General features: G+C 42.1%; 1 protein-coding gene across 6 annotated transcripts in view; it reads left to right on the forward strand.

Moving 5' to 3' along the window:
- Positions 1-17,480, forward strand: part of ATP11B (ATPase phospholipid transporting 11B (putative)) — a 264,318-nt gene that overhangs the window by 198,163 nt on the left and 48,675 nt on the right. For all 6 annotated transcript variants that reach the window (XM_063916334.1, XM_063916335.1, XM_063916336.1 and 3 more), the window contains exons 13-21: positions 9,854-10,012; positions 10,881-11,056; positions 12,299-12,367; positions 13,102-13,175; positions 13,254-13,357; positions 13,761-13,942; positions 15,191-15,394; positions 16,834-16,987; positions 17,320-17,422. In XM_063916334.1, coding sequence (XP_063772404.1) covers positions 9,854-10,012; positions 10,881-11,056; positions 12,299-12,367; positions 13,102-13,175; positions 13,254-13,357; positions 13,761-13,942; positions 15,191-15,394; positions 16,834-16,987; positions 17,320-17,422 — 1,225 coding nt within the window. The remainder of the gene's footprint in view (positions 1-9,853; positions 10,013-10,880; positions 11,057-12,298; positions 12,368-13,101; positions 13,176-13,253; positions 13,358-13,760; positions 13,943-15,190; positions 15,395-16,833; positions 16,988-17,319; positions 17,423-17,480) is intronic.

Genomic DNA, 17,480 nt, shown 5'->3' on the forward strand with positions numbered 1-17,480 from the left:
AAGTTGGCCACTTATTGTTCCAAGACGGTTCTCACTTCCATCAGAGCCGGACTCTTACGCTAAGATCAGCCTGTTTTTTATGTTATGTACTTTGAATAAATTTTACTTTTTACTACTCCTGGATCGAGGTCCTTGAAAGAAACCGCTATATGAGGACACTAACCGTTTTGCACGTGAGTGTTAGGTACGCCTCCCTCACTATTATAAGTTTGGCTATCCACCACTGACTGATAGAGAACCCCATATTTCATGAAAGATACTGTTATGGGCGTCCAGACACCTGTCTCTATGTAAGTCAGGTGTGTTTATAGGAATTCTATGGTTTCGTTACCAGCATAGAAAGATACTTATAATTTTGAAATTAAGTACGCCTATAAACAGTGGTAAAGATCCCACACGTTCTTTGGATATACTACACATTGTGTACTTCTGTTTCACATTTCATATATGGTCGAGTATTCCAGCATCGGATATTTAACCACCATGGTAACCCCTTTGGAACGATGTCCTTGAAAGAAACCGCTATATGAGGATATCGACTGTCCCTCACGTGAGTGTTAGGGACGCCCCTCTCTCACAATAGCAGATACCATTTAGACCCTGGTCTTCAACCACCAATCGATAAAGAGCACGTCACACCTTGAAAAGATACCCTTATGGGCATGCCAACACCTGTCTTTTTGTAAGTCAGGTGTGTTTATATGAGAATACTGTTTCCATATTTTGGTTTAAAAAGATCACCAATTCTCTGACCATTTACATTGCCTAGTGAAGCCTACTAGCCTACATCGGCAAAAACCATAGACTACGTATTTCTTCATTTTGTTTCACGCGACAATACTACACATTGTATACTTCTGTTTCATATTCTATTTTTCAAACACGGTTGAGCTCTCCATCAAGGATTGAACATGGAACATCCTTGACTTTTCGTCCGGAGACGGCACAGCTAAGTATTTTTTTGAGCACTCTCATATTCACCATCACCGCTTGAGCGATAGCGCCATCTAGTCCACACCACCACAACTCTTTCAGATTCAGAGGCAAAGCCAGAGGTGCCTCCATTGCTGCTAGAGGAACTCGCCGTAAATCCTGTAAACCAGCAGTTGCTGGAACTTCGGACCAGGCCCCGGATCCTCTTCCACAAAGACCTACGCGTGACGGTTGGCCCCAGCAGCAAGGCTACTTTCAGGTAGGTGCTCACCTTCAACACTTGTCCACATACGGGCGGAGTCCTGCCGAGATTCTTGGGTGAGGGATCTCATAGCCCAAGGATACTGGCTGGAATTCCAGGAACTTCCTCCTCTCAGATTCAGGCTTACTAGCTTCACCTGTAGCAAGAATTACCTTGCAAAAGGCAGTTAAAAAAAACTGCTTTCAACAGAAGTTATTGCGCCAGTACCTCCTCCGCTACATACAAAGGGATTTTACTCAAGTCTCTTAGTAGTCCCGAAGCCGGACGCTCTGTACGGCCGATCTTGAACCCCACAACACTGAATCCTTATCTTCGAGTGTTCCAATTCAAGATTGAATCACTAAGAGCGGTGATATCGGGTCTGGAGGAGGGAGAGTTTCTAGTATCCCTGGATATCAAGGATGCATACCTGCATATCCCAATATGGCCACCTCATCAAGCGTTCCTCCGATTCGCTGTATTGTACCAACATTTCCAGTTCACGCCTTACCGTTTGGTCACCACAGCTCCATTGGTGTTCACGAAAGTCATGGCGGATATGATGCTGCAATTACGCATGATGGGTGTCAACATTATCCCGTGCCTGGACGATCTCCTGATAAAGGTGGTGTCCCGCGAACACCTGTTGCACAGTATCAGCTTGACTACTCGTCTGCTTTTGGGTCACGGATGGATTCTGAATTTCTAGAAATCGCACCAGTAACCGGCTGAGTGAATTAATTCCTGGGGAGGATCCTGGATACGGTGTCTCGGAAGGTTTACCTTCCAATGGACAAGACCTTGACTATTCAGTCTATGGTCTGCTCGGTGTTGAAACCACGCAAGATCTCAGTTCATATTTGCATTCGCTTTCTGGGCAAGATGGTAGCCTCATACGAGGCAATACAGTACGGCAGGTTCCTTACACGGTCGTTCCAACTGGATCTGTTGGACAAAATGGTCAGGATCTTACTTGCACATGCATCAGTGTATAACCCGGTTGCCGGAAGCAAAGATATCCCTACTATGGTGGCTACTAGTCTCCCATCTTGTGGAGGGACGGAATTTCAATACGGTCTAGGAGTACTAACAAGCACCCTGTCCACTACAGCTGTTTCGTGGGGTTTTTTTGTTTGTTTTTTTGTTTGTTTTCCTGCAGAAGCACTTCTGTAATTGAAGTGAAACAATTCTGGGTTCCACTGCTGGACACTATCACCTGCCAGTAAGTTGCAGCTGGAAATAAACTTAGCCCTGTCTACCTTGTTTCGATTACGATGGGGCTTAATGTGGTCTACCCCTAGTTACAAGATACTGCTTAAGTGGAAACTTCATCTTTGTAAAAGCAGTCTGCAGACACCCTCTTTATCTTTTCAATCCTTCAGCCATATGAGTGTCTGGATGTTACGTCCTGTGCCGAGACTGAGCTGTGAGAGGGCTACACTTTGTACTCTCTGCATTGAAAGCTGAATTGCCATTTCAACGGTGGCATTCTATGTGGATATGCTCTTGCCTTTTTCCTGTTGTGCGTGGCATTATGTTTATCTTTTTCTGTTGCTATACATATATAACTATTTTCAGAACTGTTATAGCACAAAGTTTCGATCTTCATGCCCGTGAAGTTATGTACGTGTGGAATAGGCCCTTTATGGACACTGATAGTTTGTTTCTCCCTAAGCTTGTCTGAGTTACAAAAAACATTGAGTACTGGTGGGAGATCTTTCACCCTTGTGAATTTGCTACAGTTACTCTGTTGCTACAGTATTATCCTTTTTATGCTTTCTAAAAAGTGATGCCTTTCTAGACTGTCAGCGGCAAGGCTACCATATATTATACTTGCTCATGATGTCAGTTAATGGTGCTTCAAGGTAGTTTGGAGCTGGATACGGTGTATGACCATGTGGACTCATTGGAAGTGGTTCATTATGTCACCTTATGTCTCAGAGGCCTGATACAGACCCACCATGGGTCACAGCCTTGTAAAAGGCTTTTGCTTTAATGGTATCCTCTCTGACCTTTCTCTGTGAGGTATCATTCTTGCCTAAATCTTTCATTTGTACAGTAGATGATGGTTAGGTCCATGATTACTCAGATTTTGAGGACATGGCTGGTTGGGACGATTATCCTTATACCAAACAGGGTGTAGAATCTTTGGTGTTCACTGTTCCTCAAGCACTGCATTACTAAGACTTTTGGTTTGCAGTTTCAGGGTATACCTCTACTATGAGGGAAAAGAATCCAAAAATTCAGTTTCTGTACTGTTCTCACTTGTCTGTGTTTTAAGAGGAGGCTTGAAAAAACCTTATAGACAATTCCAAGTGCCAAGATGCTGATTTGTTCTTCTGCAGCAGGATACATTGGTTTTCACAGGAAAATATCTGGGTGTAGAGTGGATCTTGATCCAGAGGCATCAACAGGTTAAAGCTTTAGGCTGTCCCAGGATGCATTGAGGCCTCCTCTATAAACCCTGCCTCCAGGCACTGGAGCTCAGTTTCGAGTTGGTGCCTGCGGCTGCAGGCCACCTACCAGGAGGGCTGCACTGGGCAGCCCTGAAAAAGCTTCTAAGAAGATTTCTTCTCTGGGCTGTCAGCACTGTATGTCAGGGTGACACTTCAGCGCTGCAGCTCCATCACCTCCCAAGTGGCGTTGCATACTCCCACGGCTCAGTTTCCGGGTACTTGCGTCGGAGACGCTCCGGCTTAGGCACATGGTCGCAGACGCTCTCCTAGTTCACGTGGGTGCTACATGGAGGTAAGAGGGTACCCCAGGTGGGACCCACCATTAAATCGCGTTCCGTCCGCGACCTAGGGAGACACTGGCGTGAACACTGTCACCGAGCAGGGATCCCACTAGACCACTGGGGCATCTGAGTACAGTTCGGGTGTACTAACACCCCATTTAATAAGACTCGCAGTACCCGGGGTGGAAGTCCAGCATAAGGGAGGTGGCGCATGACCTGTAGCCCCTCCAACGGCCCAGGGCTCCATCTCTGAGCACATTTTCCCGCCCTGGTGCTGCCTCACACTAACCCTCACTCCCTGACTGACGCTGGGCGCCATCTTCTGAGCATAGCTGCGGCTGGTCTCCGGGACTGCAGGGCAAGGTCACCTTTGTAAAGCCGCCTGTATACAGTGATGTGACTTAACAAACACTTGAGTATTCTACATGTCTTTATGCAGACAGCATTAGTTAAGAAAAAGTGTACCTGTTATAGAATATATTGTACGAGTATTCTAATATATACCTCTGGTCCAGGACCACGCTGTAAGATATATTCTAATCCAGTGCAGCCTTATTGTTTAATAATTTCCGCATTGCCTGTGACTGTGCCTGTATCTGCTGTGTGGTTTCACTTTCAGTGTTTCCCAGATATAACTGTCACTATTCTGCACCCTAAGAGGCTAGGTTTCTCTGGGTACACTAATATAGTGCATCACAGTATTTATCCAATACACATATTCACATAATACCAGATTTATTTGCAGGTATTGTACTTTGTCTGGCTTTATCGTACTAAGTCGCCTACATTATCAATTCCAGGATCTACCATTTGTTGTTGCATTTTTACATAATGTCTAACAGAAAGGGCAGTAAATCAGTGGAAGCTCCTGCATCATTTACCAGAAGGGGAAGTTTTGTATGATGGTCTATGTACTATTTGTCATACACCTCCTAGTCAGTCCGCAGCTCCTGGGCCTACTCAGGAGACACCCTGGGCTGCGCTCACTAACCTACTGGGTATTCTGGTAGAACGCCTTACGAGACCACCTATGCCACTACAGCCACATATTGTCCCTATGGTTAATCTGCCTTGGGCAGAAAATGTAACCAGCTGCAACAATTAAATCCGTTCTTGGTTAGACAGAAATCCACCCCAGGTCACTCCTGTGCCTCTGGGTCATCTAAGTGGGCTACTTTTTCCTCATAGTCCTCATACCTCTCTGATGTTTCATCTGAAGAGGAGGGGGAGCATACGGTCCTGTCAGACACTAAATCTGGTGTTACTGGTGAGGATTCTCCCTTGCAGATTGATGTCCTTGCCTTAGTGTTTGCTATTAAACAAATCCTACAAATCTCTGATGATGAGGATTCCACTACTGTGGCAAAGAAAACTGATATGTTTAAATGGCAGAAGGTGGTTAAAACTCTGTTACCCCATTCTGACCATTTGGTGGACATCAGGCGGGAAGCCTGGTCTACTCCAGGGAAAAAATTCCCTCTGCCTAAACGGGCCTTGGCTTGCTATCCTCTCCCTGCAGAGTTATGTAGAAAGTGGGAAAATTCACCGCCGGTGGATTCTCACATCACCCGCCTTGTGGTGTCGTCCACTCTGCCTGTCACCACTGTCACCTCACTTAAGGAACCGACAGATAAGCGTGTGGAAGGATGCCTGAAATTTATTTACTCCCTTACAGCAGGAGCTATGCCTAGGCCCACTATTGCTGCCTCCTGGGCTGCAAAAGGTATTGAAGCGTGAGTTCAGGCATTAGAGGAATAGCTGCCTGAGGATATTTCTGACAATGCCAGACAATATCTATCTCACATTACCACTGCCGCCTATTACATTCAGGAGGCATCCTCAGAGACGGGTGTTGGCGGCCAAGGCGTCGACTACATCTGTCCTGACTCACCGTATTCTGTGGTTGAGGTCTTGGAAAGTGGACCTAGACTCCAAAAAGACCTTGGAGGTACTCCCCTTTACTGGGGGCATTTTGTTTGGGGAAGACCTGAATATAATTGTGTGTGAGTTAGCAGCGGTTAAGACTGCTTTTCTCCCAAATACTAATCCTTCTGCACAGAAGGCAAAAAGGTACCTCTTTTCGTTCCTTTCAGGAGAAAGCAAAAGGTCAGGCATACCCGAGACAGTCTTGTGCTCCCAAAACCACAAAGCCCAAGTCCAAACAATCCTGGGCAGCCCGTCAGCCTGCTTCTAAATAAGACAAGCCTGCTGCATGACGGGGAGGGCCTCCCCCTAGTGGACCCCAGGGTAAGAGGCCGACTTCCACAGTTCACCCAGGTCTGGTTAAAGACCACTTTAGACGCATGGGTGCTGGAAATGGTCTCTCACGGGTACTCTGTCTCTTTCAAGAGACGTCCTCCTTGGCAGTTTTGCACCACAGTTCTACCTTTGGATCCGTTAAAGATGCAAGCTTTGCAAACAATTGTCAGTTCTCTCCTGAGTACAGGAGTGGTTGTGCCGATACCTCAGTCCCAGAGAAGCAGAGGTTATTAATCAACTCTGTTTTTAGTCCTGAAACTAAATGAGTCATTCCGGCCTACAGTATACTCAACCTCAAATCCCCGAACAAGTTTTTGAGAGTGTCTAGGTTTCTTATGAAAACACTGCACTCAGTTGTACTGGCTATGAAACCCGGAGACTATATGGTATCCCTGGATATACAGGATGCATACCTGCATATACCTATTGCCATGTATCACCAGCAGTTTCTGCGGTTTGCTATTGGCAACCTACATTATCAATTCCAGGATCTACCATTTGGACTGACATCGGATCTTCACCAAGGTCATGGCCATTATGGCAGCCCATCTCCATCGCCAGGGGATCAGAATCCTGCCGTATCTGGATGACCTGCTGATTCTGGTAAATTCCCACAATGTCCTCCTCAGTCATCTGCAACTGACGGTAACTTTCCTGCAAGCCCACGAGTAGCTTATCAATTGGAAAATGTCCTCACTGGTCCCAGCTCAGAGTATGGTGCTCCTGGGGGCACTTCTGGATGCACACAGTCAACGGCTGTTTCTGTCTCCAGAAAAGGTCCTGAAGCTTCAGGAAAGGATAAGATGCTTCCTTTGTCGCCCCAGAGTGTCGATACACTTGGCAATGCAAGTACTTGGCCTGATGGTGTCGGCATTCGACGCGGTAGCATACGCTTAATTTCATTCCCGCCCACTACAAAGGTTAATCCTTTCCAAATAGGATTTGTCCTCCAAAGAGCGGTCTTTGAATGTGGTATGAGCTCTCCATGTATATGTGGAAAGGACTGCCTTTATCAAGAGGTCAGATACCCTTTTTGTCTTGTTTGGTTTCCACAAACGTGGCTGGCCTGCGAATAAGCAAACCTTGGCCAGATGAATTAGAATGGTGATTGCACAAGCTTATGCTCAGGCTGGTCTGCCACCTCCTGCTGCTTGTAAAGCCCATTCTACTCTGTCTGTTGGACCTTTTTGGGCGGCCCGCCGTGGCACATCCGCAGAACAATTGTGCAAGGTGGTTATGTGGCCCTCAGTTAACATGTTTATTAGGTTCTATGCCTTTGTTACTTCCGCCTCCCAGGATGCATCCTTTGGACGCTGGTTTCTCATATCTAGTAATGCGCGTCCCCTCCCTTGAGGAACTTCTTTAGGACATCCCCGATGTTTTCCTACGGAAACCAATGTATCCTGCTGCAGAAAAGGAGTGTTGTGGTAGGCTTACCGTTGTTAACTCTTTCTGCTAGGTACATTGGTTCCACAGGGCGCCCACCCTGACGCACCTAGCTTCTATGGGTTTGTATGGCATTAGCCACTGGTACCGTCTCAGGTCATGAGAATGTGGTTCTATGTGACGAACAGCTGCCTTCTCTCTTACCTGCTCCTGCATTGGACTGGTTAACGAAACTGAGCTCCAGTGCCAGGAAGCAGAGTTTATAGAGGAGGCCCCAATGTGTCCTGGGACAGCCTAAAGCTTCAGCCTGTTGGTGCCTCTGGATCAAGATCCACTCTACACCCCGATTTTTTTCCTGTGGAACCAGTTTACCTCGCAGAAAGAGTGTTAACCATGGGAAGTCTACCATAACTCTCCTATTTGTCATTTTTGCTGTACATTGGATACAATTACATTGTTAGGTTTACATTTTTCAACACATTTTGTAAAGCTATTATGAAATGAAAATGACAATATGTATCCATCTAAAGTAGATTTGGAAAGATTGGAACCGCCACCATTTACTTAAATCCACTATGATCCTTATCCATAATGAAGCCCCTTCAAATGATGTAATGAATAGGAGATACGAGAGTCGGGTTAAATAATTTTTTTGTATCAGCATTAGCTCTGTCTGACCAGTATTGTCACCAACTTCAACTAACAAAATGGTGGAACACACTGAATTTGCATATGTCTTCAAGGAGAATAATATAGTGATGGAAAAATGTGGGAAATATGGTCAGATTATTATAGAGAATACACACACACACTGCTTAATATTGTAAGATAGTGGCTGAGATTTGACCGATCAGATAATGAAAGGTACATGTTTGTGACCATGATTTCTCCAGTTTATGGGCAAAACTCCAAATCAGTTGTTCTCACTCACTATACAGTAAAACTGGCAGAGCACCCAATTATTTGCAAATTGGTACAATTATTGTGTAGTGTGTACCCACCTCCTCCGAGCCAAGGAGTTTTCTGAGCAGTTCATACAAACTATGATTAAAACTGGAAAGCTTTCTGATCTAAAAAATATCATAGACCTGTGGAGACTAATATCTTTCTTACAAGATGGTTTGTGAATTGAGTTTTTCTTTGCTGAATGTTTCATATTTCAGCAAATTTAATTTTCTTTCAAAAGAAGTTGGGAAATATTCCTGAAGTACAGGCCTTTCTTCAGGAGTATGGCGCATACAGCCACCTTATGTCCCACTGGTGCCTTCTTGAGATATTAACTTCGTTCTCTCTGCCTTGTAACGGTTTCTTTTTGAGCCTCTAGTCAGCGTGGATCTTAAACTACTTTCATGGAAGGTTGCCTTTTTGCTAGCCATTGCCTCATCTCGAAGAACCTCAGTGCTCATGGAAATATCCTGTTGGTTTCTTTATTTAATTTTCCATCAGGACAGGGTGATTTGCGTGCTTGACCTACCTTTGTACCTAAGGTTCTATCCATGTTCCTCATAAACTAAGACATGGTTATTCCTGCGATGCTAGTTAGTGGTGATATCTTGTTGCTGTTAGACATTGTTGTGCATAAACTTGACTGGGTGGCCTCCAAACAGACCAGATGAATCACAACTATCATTTCTCAAGCATATGTTTGAGTGAGGCCCAGTGCTTGATTGTTCATTCTACTCTTTTGATTGGCATATCTTTATATGGCAGTACATATGGCCTCGATTTAGTAGCTGTGCAGGACAACTACCTGCTCCTCCATTCATGTCTTCACTAAATTCTATAGATACAGTGCATGCATTATTAAGGACACCCACTTCTGAGTAAGGTTCTTTGCGCCACTGTTACGTACCCTTCTCTGAGGACTTCTCTTTTGAAATCAATATAGTGGCAGTATAACCGATGAAAGTCCTTTTATCTAAATCCATCTGGGGGCACTGCGTTCTTACCCTTTGTTTATTTCTATTGGTTTGAATGTTGGTTTTTAAATACTGATTTATAATCTAATGGTCTTGGTTTAAGTTGAGTTAAGATCCTATTTGTTAATTAGACAAAATGAGATGTAGAAGGTGATAGGTCTAGTTCATAAACAATTTCAGTTTGGAGATGTGCTCACTTCATTAAAAAAAGGTTTTCTGTACATCCCAAGGTAGTAGTGGCATCTACCACAAACTCTGTTCTCTATGCACTTTTCTTTTTCTTCTTTTCCCATTACGACAACTGAAGCAATTTTCTTTGACTAGATTAACTTGACAACGCTTCTTATTACTTTATTTTCTAACCATTCCTTCTCACAGGTAGAGTATGTATTTACAGACAAAACGGGTACACTGACTGAAAATGAGATGCAGTTTAGAGAATGTTCGGTAAATGGCATTAAATATCAAGAGATCAATGGAAAACTTGTGCCAGAAGGAGTGACTATTGATTTCCCTGATGGCTCCCCTACAAGCTTGGTAAGACCAGCGTGTCTCATATATGTTCTGTGTTGCATATTCTAAAATAGACTTTGTCAGAGCACAAATTACTGGTAACGTTTAAACTAATGTATGTAACTGTTCTGTAGTACATTGAGTGCTGAAGACAGAGATTTCAGATATATATGTAGGATGACTAACTGGTTCCACTTACAATTCATTGTTGTTTAGGATTGACAACCAAAGTCTATTATGGAGAAGCCCAAAAATAACATTTAGTTTAATCTGAAGTAAACACAATGCCAAAGTACAGATATAAAGCCATAAGTTTTACTGAGAGTTTGATTGAATTAGAATTACTTACTTCAGATAATTATCAGTCATGATTGGATTTTATTAGGATGAAAACTGGTTTCATATGTTTTCAAAATGTTTACTGATATGCAAAATGTAACTAGCGATATTTATAGAAGATGCTATTATACTGTACCTAGTGATTACTTACTATGGTGTACGGCACCTTTCTTGTACAAGTACATGTACACAATTTCCCCATATTGACACATAAATCTGGATATTCAGGTCTTCCAAAGCAAGATATCTGCTTTCTTGATGATGAGCTTAGTAGTGTAGTCGCTAGATGTATTTCTCTGTGGTAATTCCTGGACTTCATACATCCAGAATTTCAGGTTTAATAATGTCACAGCCAGTATTGTGTATGCAGTGCTTGCTATTGTGTTTTTGTTTGTTTCTAATGAATACGTTTAATAAACTTTTTTTTGTGGGGAAAAAAATTAAATCTTAATATAGTTTTTTGGTCACTTCAGTGAAGTGTAGTACTTTCAATTTGTGCTCGTACAGTGAGTATTAAAGAGAATTTAAAGAAATTATTTCTAACCTTTAACAGACTGTGGAAGAAGAGATTTTCTTCAAAGCTGTTTCCCTGTGCCACACAGTACAAATAAGTTATGATCAACCAGATGGCTTTGGTGATGGTCTCCTATATTCAAATGGGATATCCAGTCAGTTGGAATACTATGCATCCTCACCTGATGAAAAAGCCTTAGTTGAAGCCTCCAGAAGGTAAGCATATTTCGCTTTTCCCATAAAGGTGTAAACGGATGTTCTGTCTTCTGACCACCTTTTTATAGTGTAATATTTCTCACGGCGACAGTGTTACCAGAAAGTGTTTGAAATGCTTGAAGTTGTAGGGCTTATTCAGGCAGATATACTGGCCAAATAAGTAAAACACATGAACACTACTCTGTATGCAAGTGCTTTTACCAAGGGTAGCAAGTGGTGCAATAGTTAGCTTGCTGCCTCACAACACTGAGGTCTTGGGTTGGATTCCCACCAATGTCCTAACTATCCACTGTATATTATATGGGAATTTATACAATTCACATATTCTATGTTTTTGAATATTTTAAATTAAAAAATCTAAATAATAAGTATATCTAAAATAAAGGGCCTAACTCATGTTTGTACGCAGAGGCAACTGCGATATTCTAGGCTACGGAGCTAATGTCATTGAAGCTTCCACCCAGAAATGAAGGGGGGGGACACTTGGGCCCCCTCCATTAGGCCTTGGTAATTAATAGTACCTGCTCCCCCCTCTTAGCACCACTGATCACAGGAACTCTGTGTCTCTCTTGGTATGTATATTCGAGCACAGGACATAAACACTGTTTCTCTAGGTAAAAATAGCAAACACAACATTGGTGCACAAAGCATCGGTGTGGTCATAACATCCATGTGTGATGTTAGTTGTTGACAGCTCACACTTTTCTTTAGATCTCTGCTTATTTTGAAATGCCCATCTATGGCCATGTACACTATATTGTGCTGTAACTAGTATAGCACACATATTTAGTGTATTGTACTATTATAAGGAAGGCCAGTATTCCGCAGGGAAGGCCAAAGTCCTCTTATCAAACAGTATTGAAAACAGAGCCGGAATCCTGCAAAGAGTGAACGGGTACATTTTTGTAGTAATATTTAGAACTAATGGCATGATTTGCAAAGGACAAGCTCTGTGACTATACTGTATATAGTTGGAGTAGACCAATGTTATTATACAACTTCACCAACAGTAGGCATAGAAAGGATGTTTCTAGAATAATGTGTGCATACAAACTTTAAGACCAAGAACATTTTTGATAGGAAGCTCTTCTGTTTTGTTCCTGCTTAGCAGACCATGGCCGCTTCCTCTACTGCTCATTTAACATGTGTGCAGTAGGGGGGCTGCAGGTTGCATGCTATTGGTGTTTTTATGTGAACATATATTTGTACCTTTTATTTTTGACTTTCAATTATTTCTTGTAGAATGGGTGTTGCGTTTGCTGGAATCAATGGAGAAATTATGGAACTTAAAATACTTGGAAAAATGGAGAGGTAACATAATGGTGTTATTTACAGATGTGTAGCTCCTCTCTGCAAATGTTACATGAGCCGGGTCCTCATGGGGACTAACATTATACTGATCATGTATTACTATATCTTAACGGGCGCGCTTCTTGTGTTTCTGTTAAAGCCAATCTGGCTTGTAGATTTGGCTGTCTAATACGAATAGCAACTTGTGTTTTCTGCAACGAGAATAGCATTAAAAGCTTGATATTGATAGTCATGAAGCTTAGTTGTCATAGATATGGAACTTTCCCAAAATTGTTACAGCTTCCTGAAGAGTCTTGTACAGTACATCTGTGGGTCTTTTTATTTCTTCTATCACTTCTCTCAGATTGTAAGAGCTTGTGTGTTTTTGTGGGGTGTGGATCATTGGGTCGACCACTTTTGGTAGACATGCACTAGGTCGACACCTGAAAAGTCATTATGGACTGAAGGTTGATATGAAAAAGGTCGACATCCGTTTTGTTAGTTTTTAACTGCTTTTGGTGTCTTTTACTCTGTAAAATCTGTGTAAATCCTTTGTCATGTTGACTTTGGAACCATGCCGATCTAATGCATGTCAACCAATATTGGTTGACCTAAGTGTGGTCCACCTAACAACCGCATACCATTTTTGTGGGGTAATACTATTTAAAAATTCTACTTGAACCATTATGAAAAGGTATAGATACATGCTTTTCCATACAAGTGAGATTAAGCATTTCCAATTGTCTTTTTTTAAGGTACAAATTGCTTCATGTTCTGGAGTTTGATGCAAATCGTCGTCGGATGAGCGTCATTGTACAGAGTCCTTCTGGTAAGATTATAATCTTGCTGCTGTGCTAAAGTTATTTGTTCTCATTTCTCTAAACATTTGTACACTGTAATTTTCTAGGCGACAAGATACTTTTCACCAAAGGAGCAGATTCTGCTATACTTCCAAATGCCAAAAGTGGAGAAATAGATAGAACGAGGCTACACGTGGATGAATTTGCCATGGTAAGTTTTATGATTGGGGTAGCCTTGCTGTTCTTATCTTGAATATATTGGCATAGGCTAAGAAGCTGGTTCCAAGTCTCCATTACGTTGTTTGAGGCAGTGGTATAATTCTCCATCTGACTTTCATCAGGCTGTGTTTTCTGTTCAAGGCTTCTGTTTTAATACCATACTTCTGTCTGGTCCAAAATAAAATGTACTTGTTTATACAGTATGTAAGTGTGTATGTACAGTGTGCAAGACCTAATAAATACATCATGCTTGGCAATGTTTAATGCATATTTGTTCATACTGAGCATTGTTGTTCATCAGAGACCAGAATTATTATCAAGATTATTTACATGTATATTTCATCTTATTACTCTACTTACAAAAAAATAAAAATAGAAACCACTTCTTCTGTTAGAAAGGGCTACGGACATTGTGTATGGCCTATAGGCGGTTCACAGCAGAAGAGTACCAAGAAATTGATCAGCGACTGCATGAAGCCCGGACTGCATTACAACACAGGGAAGAGCGTCTGGCTGATGCATTCGATATCATTGAGAGAGAGCTGGAGCTGCTGGGAGCAACTGCCGTTGAGGACAAGTAAAACCATGCATAGTATTATCCCGATGCTTGTGTATGCAGTTGCACTAATTCAGGCTCATAGCCTTGCATACATTGCAGCAGTATCACCGACTATGAGGGGTATTTAATTAGCTCCGGCAATCTGGAAGCTATTAAATTCGCCCCCCTGCCTATTCAGTTGAGGCCCATTTTTAAGGCATTTTCGCCAATACCATTTCAACTTTTTTTTTTTGTGAAAAGGCATTGGTGAAAAATTCCCGCGTTTTTGACGATGCAGGTGAGGAAACATGTAGATTTGCTGATCCACATGTTTTTCGCTCCTGCTGAGTTTTTCGCCTAGGTGAAAAATCCGCCCTGCTATTGAATAGGTCAAATCCCCCCCAAAATAGCAAAAAGTCCTGTTTCGCCTAGGTGAAAAAGACGGACCTAATTGAATACCCCCTATAAATACTTAAGCAACTTGTCATCACTCATGTATTTCTCACTCAGTGTAAATGTATTTAGATATAATAATCTATACTAATAACATTTCCCAGAAATCGCATCCACATTACACACCAATTATATTGTAATAAAAGGTAGAACTTCTCACGGTCTATACTCCACATCTGGGTCACATTCTAACGTGCATGATGGTAATGGCATTTATTTGTCGATATTCTCTTCTTTTTCTTATGATCGTAAAAATATATTATTCAAAGTTTTGTCCCATTTTTTTTCATATTTGCCGTCTGCCTTTTCTGATATTTATATACAACCCTCTAATTTATTTTCAAAATAGCATCCTAGTGCTTCTCACAACACCGTGTCACAACCCATTACTGACACATTGTGTAATATGAAAGTTGACGCCTGACTGACTGGCTGCAGCAGTCTTCCAGACAGGTTCTGTCTTTCATTTCACACTGAACATCACTGGAAGATGCTTATTTAATTAAATATATTCAGCGCATAGGAAAATGCATTTCTAATGGCATAGTGTTCTCATCATTATTTTATTGCAAAATAAGCTTAAAAACAAAAGCAAGAGCTCAATAGCAAGTTCACGCAGAGCCATGTGTATGCAGACTAATTATGAACTTCCCTGGCGATGTAGTTTGTATATAATTGTTGCATCAAGGTGCTAGGTTTAAATAGACTTTACCTGCCCATGCTGACCTGCAATGCAGAAGGACCTGTATGGTATATTTGTTTGCCTCTTACCTACACATTATATGTTTTATTTGTTTTCTTTTTCATTCATTGCTTGTCTTGTTTGTGTGTTAGACTTCAGGACAAGGTCCAGGAAACGATTGAGGCACTCCGGGTAGCTGGAATAAAAGTCTGGGTACTTACAGGAGACAAACACGAGACCGCTGTCAGTGTCAGCTTATCTTGTGGACATTTTCACAGAACTATGAATATTCTTGAACTTGTACAACAAAAGTCAGACCATGAATGTGCTGAGCAGTTAATGCAGCTTGCTAGACGGTAAGTGATCAAACAGCATGTGGGATACAATACCTCATATATCATTGTCTTCCTAGACACCCTAAGGAAGGGCACGCTACTTAGTTTTTCCTTTTATCAATAAAATAGTATAGAATAATAGTTACGTCTATGGCTGGAGTCTTTTATATTAATCACCTTGTTAAACCATTGTTATCATTTCAGTTTATTTCATGTTCTCCCTGTACCTGTTTTCCCCTTCAGAACACACAGTAAAAACTGAAGGAATTCTGAACCTGTTTTTTTTTTTTTCCTGCCTTCATATTCTAGTCTGCCGTGTCCAGTTAGGATTTGAGTTTAGGTGCATACTTCCAATTTAGTTTTCTTGTGTTCTGATACACAAATGATGTTGTACACTGTCCTGGGAATTAGCGTGTGTTGTGAGGTGTGTTCTACTTTGAGCTTTGTCTTGTGTAGGCTGCAAGATGCAATAAAAAAGATACGTGGAATACCGCTCGACCAGCGCCTCACTCTACGTCAGTAGAGCTTTAATCACGTCCGGCTCTCAGATCCATAACATCCTTCAGACGTAGTATACAGGAACATACTCTCAATATTGGTCACAGGAGGTTTTACCGGAAAGAGAGATAATGAGCAACCATAGTGTGATACTGTTTAAAAATTTAATACATCACACAAACAATTAAAACAAATCTAAAATACACAAACCACACAATAGTGGTACAGACATTCACTAGTAGGGCTGACACCCTGGGCAACAATAGTAGAAATGGCTGATTACCGGCTAGAAGTAAGAACTGGCTCATGTCCGTTCTAAAAGCATGAATGACACGGAGTCTGAGCTGACCTTGAGAAAGACCCGAGGAGGGTTGTAACGCGTAGGTGCTCTTTGGACTGACTACCTAAATGGGAGCGACGAGTGTGAACTGAGCCGGTGTGTGAAGGAGTCCTGGGACTGGGGAATCCCTTGCTGCAGCCTGGTGATTTACTCTGTGTCATTCATGCTTTTAGAACTGACGTGAGCCAGTTCTTACTTCTAGCCGGTAATCAGCCATTTCTACTATTGTTGCCCAGGGTGTCAGCCCTACTAGTGAATGTCTGTACCACTATTGTGTGGTTTGTGTATTTTAGATTTGTTTTAATTGTTTGTGTGATGTATTACATTTTTAAACAGTATCACACTATGGTTGCTCATTATCTCTCTTTCCGGTAAAACCTCCTGTGACCAATATTGAGAGTATGTTCCTGTATACTACGTCTGAAGGATGTTATGGATCTGAGAGCCTGACGTGATTAAAGCTCTACTGACGTAGAGTGAGGCGCTGGTCGAGCGGTATTCCACGTATCTCTTTTTTATTGCATTTTGTATTAGAGGTGGGAAAAGCCTCTGGTGGTACACTGTGTGATTAGCAGCCTTAATTGCGCACTGCCTGACACTCCAAATTTCTTTTGTTGCATAGGCTGCAAGATGACCATGTGATTCAGCATGGGCTGGTTGTGGATGGAGCCAGCCTTTCTCTTGCTCTCAGGGGACATGAAAAGCTTTTCATGGATGTCTGTAAAAGCTGCTCAGCCGTGCTGTGTTGTCGAATGGCACCATTACAAAAGGCAAAGGTATGCAGGCAGACAATTGTGAAGTGATTGCTGGCATGAGATCTCTTCTTATGTATTCCAAGTCATGTCTGTTTTGAGGTCCAAAGCTGTTTACTACAGATGAAGCCATGCACTGCTTTGCTGCATGGCGTGCAGATTATTCGCAGCCGGCGTTCTGTATGATGTGCCAGGAAGCAATCGTCGGCTGCGAATAGCCGCAGCCTGGCACACTATGCAGAATGCCGTGATACAGCATGCTACATCTGTACATAAAATACATCTTACATTTATTAATTGCACTTCTCATTTTGGAATTCTAAAACCTGCACATGGTTCTGCTTTTTGTGTTTTAGGTGGTGAGGTTAATAAAAATTTCTCCTGAGAAACCCATCACGCTTGCCATTGGCGACGGGGCAAATGATGTAAGCATGATACAAGAAGCTCATGTAGGCATAGGTGAGTTTGTGGTTTGTTCTGTTTGTACTTATTTGTGTATCTTCTCAGAAATATTTGG

Source organism: Pseudophryne corroboree, chromosome 4 (genome assembly GCF_028390025.1).
Source record: "Pseudophryne corroboree isolate aPseCor3 chromosome 4, aPseCor3.hap2, whole genome shotgun sequence".
Lineage (NCBI taxonomy): Eukaryota > Metazoa > Chordata > Amphibia > Anura > Myobatrachidae > Pseudophryne > Pseudophryne corroboree.